Source organism: Phoenix dactylifera, chromosome 7 (genome assembly GCF_009389715.1).
Source record: "Phoenix dactylifera cultivar Barhee BC4 chromosome 7, palm_55x_up_171113_PBpolish2nd_filt_p, whole genome shotgun sequence".
NCBI classification, from domain to species: Eukaryota; Viridiplantae; Streptophyta; class Magnoliopsida; order Arecales; family Arecaceae; genus Phoenix; species Phoenix dactylifera.
Window position 1 is genome coordinate 6,574,186 of NC_052398.1, and position 15,113 is coordinate 6,589,298.

The window sequence follows — 15,113 nt, forward strand, 5'->3', positions numbered from 1 at the left end:
AACACGGGTCGGGTTGGCGGGTCGGGTCATATTTTGCCACCCCTAGTTACGGGCCGTGCCAGGCACGGCCCGTTTGGAGACGTTGCGGGCCGTGCCTGGCACGGCCCGTGGCGTGCCGTGCCCGGCCCGGCCCACCAATAGAGGGGCCTGGGGCCGGGCCGGGCTGGCCTTCCGTGCTGGACGGGCCGTGCCAGGCACGGCCCGCTTCATAAGCGGGCCGTGCCAGGCACGGCCCGTTTAGTTTTTGGGCCCGGGGGGCCTGGGCCGGGCCGGCCCGGCACGGCCCGTTGCCCACCTCTACTGTGGTGTCGCCTCTCGTTTTTTTTAAAGAAATGGAGAGGGGTTGTAGTACGCCTCTTCCTCCACCTGGACCTAATCCAGGTCAGCGGGCTAACCGGGACCTAGGCCTTGGCCTAAATCCTCACCTGATTCCGCCAACTGGACTACCATCAAAAATCTTATTGGGCTATGACAAAATCTAGGTCAAGATCCGGCTCGACAACAGGTCACACCTGGGGCGCATCACAGCCGACCGAAGGTCAAACGGCTCTTTTTATCCACAACGCCAATTCTGCAACGCGTCTGCCCAATGCAAACGGAATCCCGACCGCCGTCTCAGCGATTCCGTACGCCCCTCCCCCCAACCCGATCCGTTCTCCTACCTCCGCATCTCCTCTCTTCACTCCTTCTCTCCCTTCTCTACTCTCTGATCTCCGTCTGTTCCCCTCTCTCTCTCTTTCTCCGAGTCTTTTGACTCTTTTCTAAGCCCAAGATACGTCCTTTATTGAATTAAAAAAGGTGCAACGCTGCCGGTGAGTAGGCGGAGGAGGGATGTTGCAGGGTGCAACGCCGCTGGAGACGGCGGCGCAGCTGGGGTACGCGGTGGAGCTGTATTTCGATCCGGCGCTGGAGAACCAGGTGCTTAAGGCGTGGAACGTGCTGGCCCGGCGGCAGATCAGCACCCAGCTTATCGAGATGGCCGCCCGGCCCCACCTCACTCTCCTCTCCTCCCCCTCTCTCGACCCCCTCAAGATCCATTCTGCCCTGCGCTCCCTCGCCTCCCGCCTCGACCCCCTCCCTCTATCCCTCTCCTCCGTCGGTGCCTTCCCTTCGTCTTCCTCCTCCGACGCCGCGGGCGGCGGCGGCGGCGGAGTGCTCTTCCTCGCTCCCACCCCCTCATCTGCCCTTCTCCACGTCAACTCCCAGCTTTGCGACGCCTTCAAGAAGGAAGGGGTGGAGTTGCCCGAGGAGTTCCGGCCCGATGCTTGGGTCCCCCACTGCTCCGTGGCCCAGGACGTCCCCAGAAGCCGGATGGCTGAGGCCTTTTGCATCCTCCGCGACCTCAAGCTCCCCGTTTCTGGCTACGCCATGGATATCGGCCTCGTGGAATTCTCGCCTGTCCGGGAGATCTTCTCCTTCCCTCTCGGAAGCGCCCCTGATGCCTAGGTAGACCATCAGATTTAGATTGTTTTTTTTCCCTCTTCTTGAAATGTTTGTTCCATGTGGATTGTTTGATTGCGTTGTGGTGTCAAAATCTTATCTTTATGTTGTTGCACAAAGTTGAGTGGTTTTGAAGCGAGACTTCCTGAAGTTTATTGGATTTTCTTCTTATAGAAGTATAATATGAATGCGTTTGCACTAGTATTTGTAGTGTCAAAATCTCATCTTGATGATAGTTGCTCAAGGTACCTTTCCTTCTAATGCTTGGATATTTTTTTTATTCTTCGCCTTTTTGTATGAGCAGTTCATTTACTGAATGGCTATGGAAAATCTTTGGTTGGGATGTTTTCAATGATCGTGGAGGCTGATAAACTAGCACATATCTTTGTTTTGCACTTGCATTCTGAAATTTAGGACTTCGATTTTTTATGTTCTTTATTAACAAGGACATGGTGTTTTTCTCAGTATTGACAACTTTTTGTTTGTTCTTAGGTATTACCCCTAAAGCATATCTCCATTTTTGAATCCAAGTTTATGATATGGTATCTTTTGGTCACTAATTTTGACTAGGCCCTCATGTTCAACTTCCATTTTCATGGGAATTGTATTTCAGACAATGTCTTACATTTTACTATTGACCAAGTCCTTGTCCTCTAGGTATTTTCTTCCATCATTCCAATTTAGCATTTAAGCTTATCCGTGTCTCCTAAATTGCCAATAAATCATGATGCATCTTTTTGAATAAACTAAAATTCATATATAATCAATATTAAAAGTTCTAGGCTTGTGCTGACCATTCACATATGCCCATGTGACTAAAAATGCACTTTATGTTGGCACGACTACTTTTAGCATCTGTCACTAGCTCAACAAACATATCCTTGTTATTCTATATACCATATACATACACCTTTTAAATGCCCATGAGAGCATCTTTTCTGGTCCTTTATCATTTGCTAGCTCCATGTGTTGATTCTTCAGGTCAAACCATTGTTCATAATTTGCTAGTCTATTGACGAATTGCGTATTTTTGCACTGAAAGTGTCAATTCTAGTCTAATAATTGTCCTTCATTGTAAGTGACAAGACTCTTTGCACTCGTAAAGTTAGGAGATCCCATGTGACACTCTGATCTTTATACATGTTAATGCAAACATAGCTAGGCCAAGTTTTGGAAATCAGTCAGCGGATAAAATGAACATATGTAAATGGAGGTCATCACGGCCAAGGTCCTTAGTTGAGATAAAAGATTAAAAACATTGTAGGTGTTGAACCAGGGTTGTTATGTAGTGAAGATGATACCAATGCCCCTCGTTTTAGTCTTTGAATTGCTTAGATGCTATGGGATAGGATTATGTGATAACAGTATCCTCAAAGACATAAAATTGTTGTGGAAAGAAAATAGAGTTACAAGTACATTGAATATAAAGTCAAGGAATTGATTTATTTTTAGGCTATGCTTATCATGTTTGGATATTTGTAAGTTTAGGGAAAAGGGAGGGGAGGGTGTTTGGATACTGCTAGTGAACTTTTTAATGCTGGGCTGTTTCTCCAAAAGTTGATCTGTTCTAGTTATTTGGTTGTTAGCAGTAGACTGATGCGGTGACACCTTGTACTGCTGCTGTTTGATGTTTTTAGTAGTTTTAACATCATACCAGAGCAAAGAGAATGCGAGAGCAAATTAAGGTGTTTCATGTTAATGCCCTTGGGCAAAATGAAATTGGCTAGAATCTGCTTTATTGCAAGTTGGTTACAGACAGCAATTCTTTACAATGTTTCAAGGAGTACCTAATTGTTAGAGATTTGAATGGTGGGAAATTGGGTGTTAATCTCCTAAAGGACAACTTCAGTTACACTCAATGATCCAATACTTATCCGGTGTTCTGTTCTGTAAGTTTTAAACTAATCTGGGGAGTGTGCGTAATCTAAGAAATTTCTTGTAAAAGGGATTCAAACAAGGCTGATGAGAATGTGGCAAAGTGGGAGCTTTTCTTGCACATCTAAAAAAGGAAGGAGATAAGGATATTCAGGATACAAAAATGCTTCCATGATCAGTCTCACATTTGAATTTTCTAGCAGCAGAAATTCTGTGTAGGTGCATTGGCTATAACCTGAATGGTACTTGTAAAGGTGCTTCTTGCACTTTTCCGGCTCTTGTAGTTTAGTCACTTGATTTGGCTAGATATTGAGTGATGGCGAGAAGAATGTGTTAAATGTCATGCATGGTTATCACATTAAAATTTTTTGATTATGAAATATATTATTTCTCAATGAGCCTAGAGCAAGAAATTGCTTTGTTAGACAGTCTTACTAGTTCTTCAAAATCTTTGACAAACTAATTTTCTTATATAGAAAATTTGCAGGGCCCTTAGAATCATCAACTGGCATTACAGTCTATGGTCTAGATTAAAGCTCCTAAACTTAAACAAAAACTACAATCCAACAAGATTGTGAGGACTCGTGCGGGTGTGTGTTTAGTCCCATATCGGTTATTTGCTGGGTAGATCTTGGGTATTTATACAGGATCAAGGAACCCAAATGATAACTTCCGGCTAGCTATTTTGGGTGAGGTCCTGGGTTGTTACAAATGGTATCAGAGTGGACCCGGCCCATAATCTATGTGGACTAGGGGACACTGCAGCACGGATCCATTGGGGCTGACCACGGACTGATCGTGGTGCTTGTGATTAGATTTGAATGGATTTGAACCATTAGCCTGATGAGGACATCAAGGCTTGAACGGAGGGAGTATGTGAGGACTCGTGCGGGCGTGTGTTTAGTCCCATATCGGTTATTTGTTGGGTAGATCTTGGGTACTTATACAGGATCAAGGAACCCAAATAATAACTTCCGGCTGGCTATTTTGGGTGAGATCCTGGGTTGTTACAAAGACAAAGTGGAAAAGATTTGTGATGGTGTTCACCGATCTGAATGAGCATTAAAACATATGTTTTCTAAAAGGCCATGCTTCTTGATGAGTTGCAGAGATCAATGATATGCAAAGTAGAAAGTTTCAGCAAAAGGGCGAAGTAAAAACAAGGAGAGAAGACTTGGCGAAGAAAGAGGTACCGATGTTCATGTTTAGGTGCCAGATATGAAACAAAAAGCATACAGACACAGATGCCAGCTATTTGTGCAGGGAGATATGAGACCAGAACAGCAGAAAACTTTGCTGTATAAATTCCTATATCAAAAATTTTCTTCTCTTTCAAGTTTATTTTTTGATTGATTTTTAGGCAGACATCAAAGGTTAAAGAAACTTGTTTATGTGACATTTTTGCATAGGTTATGGTTCTTAGTTATCCCTTGGTTCATAAACTTATTATAGGCATGTTTGTAGCTTTTATATGATCTAAACTGTTTGAGATACATGAAGGCATTTGAGTTAGGTTGTATTTAAATGGCTATCATGATTAGCAGTCTGTATGCTGTTTGACTCTTAGTTGTATGAGTTTCTTGGAGCAACAAGCTGTTGCACAATTAGTTCTGTCCAATAAGTTCAGAATATGGTGAGAATCCACAATTTTCTGCTCTAGTTCTTTGCATTAAATCCTATATCATTGTGGAAATTTTAAAACCCTCCACTGTAAAATAACGTAGTAAGAACAGACAAGTTGCATCACATCAAACACCAGTTTTGTATTAGAGCAGCAATCTCTTGCAGCAAGCAATTCCATCTTTAAACAGTTGAAGAATTGGAAAGATGACATTCTTCATCTCATTACCTTGAGAAGCGCACAAAAGAATGGACTAATATCTCAACTCTCAAAGAATGTCAGGTACGTGTGTTTAGGACTTCTAGTAACAGCTTTGAAAGATGTGTTGACCTTATAAAAGGCGTCCTTAAGTTCAAAGTTGGAAAGGCAGTCTCGGAAGGAAAGATAAAATCCATTGGAAGAACTATCTGGTCTCAATGATTTAAATGCAAAGCTGAGGTCTGATTGAGTAGTTGAAATGTGGAACTCTATGTTGAATCAAGTTTAATATTGCTGTATGATAATCTTTGACTTTCCTCGTATCCAATTTAATAATCATTATTATAGGAGGCTGTGATCATTATCTTTTCTTCTAAAGGGTTTTGACATCTTATTTTAATTTTTGTATGTTTGAAAAAGTCAACTTAGATTATTTTATAATCCTTGGAAGGTATATGATGGGTATCTTTGTCATTATTGCTTAAGTTATCATTTGCATTAGTTATCCTAGTTAAGTCATATTTTAGGGGTCTTTACCTTTTTGAGGATTTTCCTGATGAGATTACGTTGTCAGAAGAAGTATGAAGTGCAAAACAGATCTAGAATTGTATTTCGGCTATTTTCATGAATCAATAGCTGTTGGCTGTACCTAAGTAGGTTGGGCAGAAAGTCAGAAATCCTCCATCTTTTTACTCTATCTTTTTCGGATCTGGATAGCAGATCTCCTATTAATCTACATGAAAGCATAGAAGCACATTCAGAATTTTAGAATGTATTATATCATCTACAGCATGCAACGCTTATATACATCATCTGGGGTATGACTAAATTGATGCTTGGCCCACAAATAGATGTAGGAATGTGTGATTGCTAAACTGAGCAATGTGAAATGCCCTGAGCTGCAGAGGAGTTGCTAGCTCTATCAATGACTTGTCCTCATGTTTCCTTCTGGATTTCAGAAGGCAATGTGATATAAACCAATGACTAGTGTATTCGGATTGCAGAAATGATGATGTACATGTTTTGTCCTCATGTTAATAACTGTGTAATAAATTCTATTCTTTGTTTTGGTTTCCTATTTTTCATGTAGGAGTAGGATAGGTAAGTTAGCTTTTGGTTTTCACTGAATTGAAAAGGGTAATTGGGTCATTGGTCGAGCATGTGTTGATTTGATGAGTTTTAGCTCACCTGAGATGCTGGAGTTTTTTTATCATGTGGCACATATTGCTTGTATCAGGATATCACTTAAGATATGACTGCTTTCAGCAAAAGGAGCACAACCAATGCATACGGGTTTGATACATAATTAAGACATTTTGTGGCAATTGCTTAGATAGGAATGTGCATTTTGTAAATTGGAAGGATGACTTTAGAAACCGAAGAAATGTTGAAAAAGTGTCATTCTTGCAGTTTTAATGACCTTCAGAATGTACCGTGACCATAGCTGCCACTTGGCACTGAGGGTAGAAGTTTTGGCTGAAATGGACTAGTTTCAGCTTAGTCTGAACCAAAAAAATTCTCTGCTATTGAGTTTCAGCAAAATTTAGTCACCGGGGTTCCATTAGTTTTGATCAAGATTTTAAATCCTATGAAATAGTGGTGCCCTAGTTTCTCCGTGGAATAGGATGATCTGCTGTTCCGCCCCATCCCGACGGTAGTCCTGATCAAACGTTCCGGTAGATATCCTCCACCTCTCGCCCTTTCTTCTTTCCTTTCCTTTCTTTCTTTTTTTCTTTTTTTTCTTTTTTTCTTCTTTTTTTCAATCCTTTCTTTCCTTTTCTTCTTTTTTTTTTCTTATCCCTTCCTTTCTTTCTTTTTTCCTTTTTCTTCTTCTTTCTTTTTCTTCTCCTTCCTTTCTTTCCTTCTTACGTTTTCTTCTCCATTCCTTTCTTTTGTTCCTTTTCTTCTTCTTCTCTCCTTTCACTTTTTTTCCTTTTTCTTCGTATTTCCTTCCTTTCTTTTTTTTTTCTCTTTCTTCTTCTCTCCCTACGTGGATGGGTTTCAAAAACCCAAACCCCATGCCAGTCCTGCATTTGGATGCATTATTGCAAAGCCTGATTGCTTCTCTACAGCTGCAAAATACCTATAAAGGTGGGGGAGGTTAAGAAGAGTTTTAAGCTGTCAAAGTGTGTGCTTGATCTTTTTAATTTGTTAAGGCACCCATACACCAGCCGCTATGCTGAAAGACAGGCATTTGGGCATTTTGAGCTTATTTGGATGATAGAAGTTGCTATCCTCTGAAAACTCTGGATTGGTGGTATTTCCCTGTATAGAGGCAAAGGAAAAAAGGAAGCAAAAATGGATCAAGCCATCTCATGTAAATTTCCTCATTTTCTGGAACAACAAAATTCAGTTCCAAGGTGATTTTCAGTATCCTTACAAAAAATCAGGATTGGAAATCAACGGTTACCCTTATCTCCTCCCTTTCCTCACCTCTGGGCATAATCTGCAACCAGTCAGATGTTATCTGTGGAAAGTGGCTTCCGTCATCCAAATAATGCCTCAATGTACAAGTTATCTGCATAGTCCAAGAGTATGTGAAGCTATATAAGGCTCAACAAAGGGAAGTATAGTGTGATGAGGTATTAGACAAGTCCCACTTCAATTGTTAGTTGTTGGAAGCAGGACATTTTCAGCAGCAGGCACTGAATTCCTAGCAAGTTGTTCTCAAGTACCTTTGGAGTAACATAAAGAAGAACATGTAGACAAAATATTTTTTTTTTCTTATGGTAAGAGCAAAATATCCATTTGGATATACTGGAAAGGATTTTAAACAAGATCGGGTTTTCATAGGAATTGGATATGTTAATAAAATTTTTTAAGATAAACTTTCAGATGGAACCAACAAAATTCCCCATAAGGTTTAAAAAGAAGAATGAAAAATCTGGAAAGTCAGGAAAGAAAAATCAAATCATTAACAAATTTCTTTATGCTGGAAAAACTAAATTGGTTCAAGAAACCTAGCAGGTTTCATCTGGAAATTCATCATATGTGTAACAAGTGAATAACGATCATACCCAGAGCTTTGATATGGCCCTGTATTAGTCCCATCTTGATTCTGTCCAAGGATTTTTGCTATATTTGTGTTAAGAATTTACACTATCTTCACAAAGAATGAGATTTCCATCTGAAAATTGATGCGGAATGCAATATTTTGATGGATCCCAATATGAATAGCTAATCAGCTGTGAATCCAATATCAACTCAATAGGCACCTCTTGTCAAAATATATGGTGTATGGGGAGTAAGGATTTCTTGTCTGATATTCCTTATGCTTGTGAATTTTTAGTACACCAGTTAATAAACAAATAGAATTCTGGAAAACTAATTTAGAAAGTATACCTTGACTTTTATATACTAAGAAACCTCAGACCTCAGCACATAGTTGAGAAACATCTGATATTTTTCAAATAAATGGTTAGATATATTTTTAACATTTTTGATTGTTTTGAGTGTAGAGATAAAGTTTACTATTTGATTATAAATATATGAGTCTGGTTTTCAATTATTTCCAGCTGCAATTCTGAATTAGCAAGTAAATGGGAAAGGTGGATTATTTGTCTAGTTAGGTAATTCACTAATTTAATGCAACATTCTAAATTTGATTTCTCTTTTTTACATTAATAACTGAGATATGTATTTGGCTTTTAAGTCACTAATCAAGCATAATTGGCAGGTAGTATTTGCTCTAGCATCGAAAATTTCCAGTGGAAACACAAAACTACATCTTAGTAGGTGTCTTGTATGGAAGCAGTCTTGTTACATCTGCTAATCAAAATTCCTTCTACATCAAACTAATGACAAGAAAGGAGGTCTGCATTCTTGACCTTTCTGAAGGACAAAGCAAGATATTACTAGTAGCAAGCTTTTAACCCCCCAGGATAAAGTGCTTCCTCTAAATTATGGAGGCTTCAGTATGTGTTGTGCAAAAGTTCTCATTTGTAAGTGATACTGACTAAATGGTTTTTATTGCTAGTTCTTTTTCTGACATGCATATGAAACTAGTAATATTATTCTGAGAATCATCATATCTCTGTCTTGTTATTTTTTGTGAAGGAAAAAAAAAACTTTTCATACCTTTGTGCTCCTTGTTAACTTTGTAGCACCTGTCATGCAAAATTTTAGCCTATTTCAGCCCAGATGGACTGGAGGGCAGCACATATGAGGTTCTCTAATTTAGTTTCAAATTTGGGCCAAATGTCGGGGCACTAAAAAATATGAGTATCATTATCATTGTAGAAGTTCAGCCACTTGATGATTGCTAAGGTGTGTCTTCCTTCAACAGTGCAAACAACAGTTCATTCCACATGTCGATTGGCCCTGGAAGGCACCAATGCAAACAGTCATTGTAGCCTCCCATCCATTTATTGTTCCAATGTGACCCAGGGTGTGCATCAGGCCGCATCGTCATAGCCCTAGTCACATCCAAAAGCATGAAATGTTTTGCTCCTTTTGGCTTTTCTACTTGCAATTTCTTCACCTCCTCCACTTGAGCGTTCCTAAGTTCCCAATCGGTCCCACTGAAGCTCACATCCCCTTCATTCGCTGGTCTAATCCTTTTGCAATCCCCTCCAGAATTCCAAGTCCCATTCTCGAAATGTGCTGGTGTAAAAGTACGTAAGAAGGTGAGTAGCCCCTCACATTTTTCACATTTACTTAGATATTTGAGTGCTGTTCTGAAGGCCCTCTGCACAGCATAGTTGATTCCTAGATCTGTAAGATTTGCCTCTGAGCAGAACGTACACCCAATAAGCTTGCCTCCCTCATAGAGATAATTTTTCCTGAAGAACCAATGACTATCAGAGATGACAAGATAGTTGATCAAAGGAAGTTTCTCGGTCCATTTGGTGTTGATCCTGTCTAAGTGCAAATCAAACACCCCAGAGGCTGATCCATTGATCATTCTCTCTGTTTCTTCTACTAAAAATCTGGTCCACAGCTTCATGACGGTGAAGTCATAAGATTTGAAGTACCAAGTCCGGAATTTGTCTTCAGCATCCTTGTCCACATCTAATGGAGTCTCCACCTGTAAATCGATTCAAGAATTATCATTAGTTATGTAATATATGGACTATGATTGGATATAGTGCATTTGCTCTAGTTTCTTTATTAGTGGAATTTAAGGGCATTCCAAGTGAGCTGATCGATTCAGTTATTTGTCCTATTCAACTTGCATTTTGTTGCTATTCTTGGTCATTGAATAAATTGAATTCTTTGATTATCTATTTAAACAACAAGAATTAAAGGAAAGAGATTCTACAAACCATATTTCGCATAATTGGTTTTTGTTTTGCCGAAAGGGGATGCATTTATTGTATATTAGATTCAAAATTTACATTATGAAAAAAGAATTGTCTTGGAATGTTAGCACTCCTCTGTAGGATATTATGATACTCTTACGATACTCTGACTTTTCATTTGCATCTAATTTTGATGTAGTTAAAATGATTTACAAACATTATTCTTCTAATTAAATAGAATATGAAAAAATGTTGATTCGAAATTGTTAAAGAAGCAGATGCTAGCTGGACTACAGTAGGGGAGCAGAGAAAAAATTACATCACCGACCACAATTTCATCTTTTTTATACTTTTAATTCACATAGCTTCTAAACTTGCTGGAAAATTGAGCATATTTTACGAGATGGGAAGGCAATATTAGTCCAAAAAGGGGAAGAAGGATGAGGAGCAAAATTATTGAAAGACCCGATTTACGTTATTAGTGAATGGTTGTGTTTAACAAGAGGTATGATTTCAATAAAGTTATGGAAGTCATAAATATAGTTGGTCGCAGGAACTATTTGTCCACCTCTTCACTAGACAATAGCATAACTGGGCAGTTATTCTACTGATTGCATTAAAAATCCCTATATTTTTTATGACTGTCACTAAATATTCAAGCTTTATTGGCCTTAGTAATGGTCAACCTAAAATCATGGTGAAATAAGGATTTCCAACATTATTTCACACACGCACGCGCACAGAGAGAGAGAGAGGCTTTCTAGAAGTATACCGGACGAGAAGCTGACAGTGCAAATCTTACTGAATGCTTGCAAAGAGCAATGACAATGCTTGATTGTTGATCTTGAAAGATTGGTGGTGGAGAATATATGTAGTAGATTGCCAAAGTTTACTTTATATAATGTAGATTTAGTGATAGAAATTAAAGATTGATTTCCTCCTAATATGAAGACCAGTAGCAAGCAGATCACTATCAACTTCAAAAAACTCAAATATTTTTTTTTTTAAAAAAAAATGTAACTTCTGGTCAGCATTCACCATAAATTTCCAAGTTGATTACTGAGAGGCAATTTTGTCTGTCTGCTTTTTGAGAAAGTTTCATTAAATTGATCAGAATCAGCTTGTTCTTACATAGGGTTCATAGTATCCTGGGACAAAGAACTAAAATTTGATTTTCTATTTAGTAATCTGCCCCTTCAAATATGTTGGTTTTTGAGGTTTGAACCAAAATAGTATTGTAAATCTGAATCTAAGTGTTAATCGATCGTTCCTCACTGATTTATTCTCGATTTATTATTTTCTTATTCTTCAACTATAGATTTTCGGCTTTTGTACTTCTAGAGGGCAGCATTTTCTTTTTCATATACTTCTCCTATATAACTAGCACCTGGGTAAGGTCCATATCGCCAATAATTGATTGGCAGAAGGCTAACCATATTCATGTACGCGTATTCTTTTGAATGTTCTTGTCGATGATGGTCAGGCAGATAATAAACCAACATAAAGCCAAACCATTGGCAACAATTTGTGGAAGCAAATCTAGCATGATGTGATCTAATGAAGTCATTCTCCCAAGGAGGTCCTATACAAGAGAGACAAAATGCAAGGGCAATAATCTTCTGAATTTCTATTGTCAGTTTGATACAGGAGATTGGTTTCGTATCCTGAACTATAGAATATTATAATCAATTTCAGATTTTCTGGACTTATTTGTATGATCCAATTTTTCCCCTACTGAAGTGTTCAACCAAAGACTCTTTCCTTCAAAGTATCCAAAAATTGCTGAGACTAGAAGAAAAATTCGATTCCTATGGAGTGCTATGTAGAAAGGCAACTCTCTGGTGATCCAAACCAATTGAAAAGATAATTTAAAGGAAATGCTGAACCACCATGGACTTCCATGGGATGAAAAAACAGAAGGCATCTCTTCCCCAGGTTCAATGAAGTGAAAGTTGGTGAGGAAGCAAATATCACGAAGTAGTAAAAGAAGTCACATATAGTGATCAATTCAACTTCCCCGTGCTTTCTTTTCCCGTGATCACCGGATCGAGGGAGCTATTTTTTTTCCAACCTTCTACATGTGAGTATTCCAAATAAGAAGCGTCAACTTTTCTCCCAGGTGCCAAGTCGAACAAAGACAGCAGGCTTCCACCTTCCCTAATAGACCTTGACAACCATAATAAATTTTCTGTTGGTAATATGACCACCATAATAAATTTTCCATAATCTCCACATTTTATTCGTATCTGATGATGCAGTGCACCTATTCCTCTTTTGGAATTATTGTTTTTTAAATAAATTTAGTAACCCTATATCTTGACAGTATTTATAGAGTCATTAATAGTAGCAGATACCTTAAGGGCATCTTTTAATGGTACTTTTTATGATTATCAATTAATTTAATATATTTCTACAATACCGTTTAATTAAAGAATGTTAATATAGTTTATTAATATTAACATAAAAACTGATATCTGTTTTGTGTAAATTAGCTGTTTTCTTGTTAACAGCTGGGACTGTTGTATAAAAATATTATAAAAGTATGGCTTTAATATTCCGAGGACACGACTAAATTCGTTATGCTTTATGAGCGATCCATATTGACCATCTACTCTATATTATGGAGCTTGACATAATTTAAATGCATATAAACCAAAATTCAAGTTTTTGATTATTTACAGAAACGAATTTGCCAAACATTTTCCCTTTTTGTTATTGAAAAATTGTGCATGAAATGATCATTTCATTCACAGGGTTACAACGCTTCGTAACATTTCGATTTTTTTAATAGGAATTGCACATATCCTAAATTATGGAGCATGGTATATATCAATCATTGATTTATATATATGTCTGATGACCTAGTTTAATTATAACTAATTTGGCCATGCCCTCTCTATGGTAATGTTTCCAAGGAATATGCAATGGCTGTCATCATAAGCATTTTTATCATTTTTTAACAAGATGTTACATTTATCTTACGCATCTTTATCGACGTCAAAGGCTCAAAAATTCCAGTATTAAAATCTACTGAACTTCGAGAAAAAAAATATAAGATGGTGATCTAAATAAAAGTGAAAGGAAGAGGAACTCCAGTTGTCACCTCAGAGAGTAAGCACAGAAGCGATTCTAACTGATTCCGGGCGACCGAGTCGCCGGCGAAGGCCATCCTCTTCCCTCTAACAATGTCAAGAAACATCCTAGCCTCGAATCTTGGCAACTCGCAGCCGTTGGGCTTCCACCTCCAATTCAGATAGTCTGTGTCTTTCCCATACTTCAGACAGTCCTTGGACTCCATCAGGGTCCGGCACGTAGCGTTAGTGTAAGCAGGTCCTCCAGAATCTGGTACCCATTTACCTTTGGAAAAATCACAACCCATTTTAACTGCACAATAAAACCAGTCATCATCAATCCAAACTAAAAGGCTGCATATTCAAATATATATTAATCAAATAAACCATTTCGATAGTAATCAGAAAAGATAAATAAGAATCATTTGTTTTCTCGAGAATCATACCTTTGGTAGAGTTATGCGAAGTAAGCTTTTGTTTTGGGTCTTCTCTTTGATCGAGATCTTTTTGTGGGGTGACCTTGTAAGGGTTATTAGGAAAGAAGGCAACAGAAAGAAGAAAGCAGGCGGAAGCCACGAGCGGCCATAAAAAGAAGGACCTGGTTTTCCTTGAACTCATCCTGGTGGTGGGAGGGGTAAGGAATGAACTCTTTAATTATGTATATATAGGAGGAGGAGGAGGAAGAGGAGGAGGAGGAGGAGGAAAAGAAATGATGGTGGTGTTTGTGGGCAAGGTGGAATACAATGAATCCCACTTGAGATCAGAGCAAGTATTTGGAGATTTTAGTGCCATGGCGACAGATGGAATGGCCAAGGGAATAAAAAAACTTTCCTTATATAAAGAGCTTTGAGGACTATAAACCATTGGTCCACGATGGGAGGATTTTGACCGGGGCATGCATGGGGCGCGCTCACGACGTGATCGCCGGAAGCCTCGAAAGAAAATTTCAGAAAGCCGCGGGTGCATTGACGGACGCGGTAAACTTACCTCGTGTCTTTTTCTTTTTCTTTTTTTGTTTTTTTCTGTTCCGGTCCAACCCACAGCTCATAAGGATACGGTTTGTCGAAAGTTTTGGCAAGAATTCCATTAAAGTCGTTTGTTTATGCATAGCTCCCTACTCGATGTGGATGTCCATACAAATAACATTATAAATAGAATTTTTTATTTTGAATAATAAATAAAATTCTTATTTAATACTGTTCTTTAGTAAAATATAATAATATAATGATATAATATTATTAATAAAAAAATTATTAGCTTATTAAATTGTGTTAAATAAAGAGTTTATTAATATTAAATTAATACAAAAATTAATGATATTATTAATAACCATATCTTCTTAATATATGACGTTGATATCCTGCCCATATCCTCATGGGTTATTAGATTACATTTAAGATTTTGTTAATTTCTACTATATTTTTATGATCTTAAAAGATCGTTTGATATAATCTCGCATAGAAAAAACTAAATCTTATATCAAATTACCATATTTGGTATGAAAAGATGATACAATATATAGTAAAATAAATGATGGGTTTCACCCCTATTTTATTGTGATAGAATGTAAAACAAATACCATTAGAAGGGTGGTATTTGTTTTCCCATATTAGATTAACGAGTAGAGGTAACCTAAAATTGCCACCGCTTGATGGAGATATCCTTTGT

General features: G+C 38.2%; 2 protein-coding genes across 2 annotated transcripts; one reads left to right on the plus strand and one right to left on the minus strand.

Moving 5' to 3' along the window:
* The first annotated feature begins 534 nt into the window (after nt 1-534).
* Nucleotides 535-9,156, plus strand: LOC120111322. Its single transcript, XM_039128125.1, has 3 exons — nt 535-626; nt 799-1,446; nt 8,811-9,156. Exon 2 carries the CDS (start codon nt 832-834, stop codon nt 1,444-1,446), a length of 615 nt encoding a protein of 204 aa, XP_038984053.1. The 5' UTR covers nt 535-626; nt 799-831; the 3' UTR covers nt 8,811-9,156.
* A 74-nt stretch (nt 9,157-9,230) lies between these two features.
* On the minus strand, nt 9,231-14,071 carry LOC120111320 (protein ALTERED XYLOGLUCAN 4-like). The gene is made up of 3 exons (XM_039128124.1): nt 13,892-14,071; nt 13,478-13,758; nt 9,231-10,160 (listed from the first exon to the last, which is right to left on the minus strand). The coding sequence occupies exons 1-3, from the start codon at nt 14,061-14,063 to the stop codon at nt 9,396-9,398; spliced, it is 1,218 nt and encodes a 405-aa protein (XP_038984052.1). The 5' UTR covers nt 14,064-14,071; the 3' UTR covers nt 9,231-9,395.
* Nucleotides 14,072-15,113: the final 1,042 nt, after the last annotated feature.

What these genes read in the sequence shown, in the direction of transcription:
- LOC120111322 (XM_039128125.1), top strand. Translation starts at nt 832, where the DNA reads ATGTTGCAGGGTGCAACGCCGCTGGAGACGGCGGCGCAGCTGGGGTAC.
- LOC120111320 (XM_039128124.1), bottom strand. Translation starts at nt 14,063, where the DNA reads ATGAGTTCAAGGAAAACCAGGTCCTTCTTTTTATGGCCGCTCGTGGCT. An exon ending in TTCGCATAACTCTACCAAAG is followed by an intron (nt 13,759 to 13,891) that starts GTATGATTCTCG and finishes TTTATTGTGCAG; the next exon opens with TTAAAATGGGTTGTGATTTT. An exon ending in TTCTGTGCTTACTCTCTGAG is followed by an intron (nt 10,161 to 13,477) that starts GTGACAACTGGA and finishes ATCGATTTACAG; the next exon opens with GTGGAGACTCCATTAGATGT.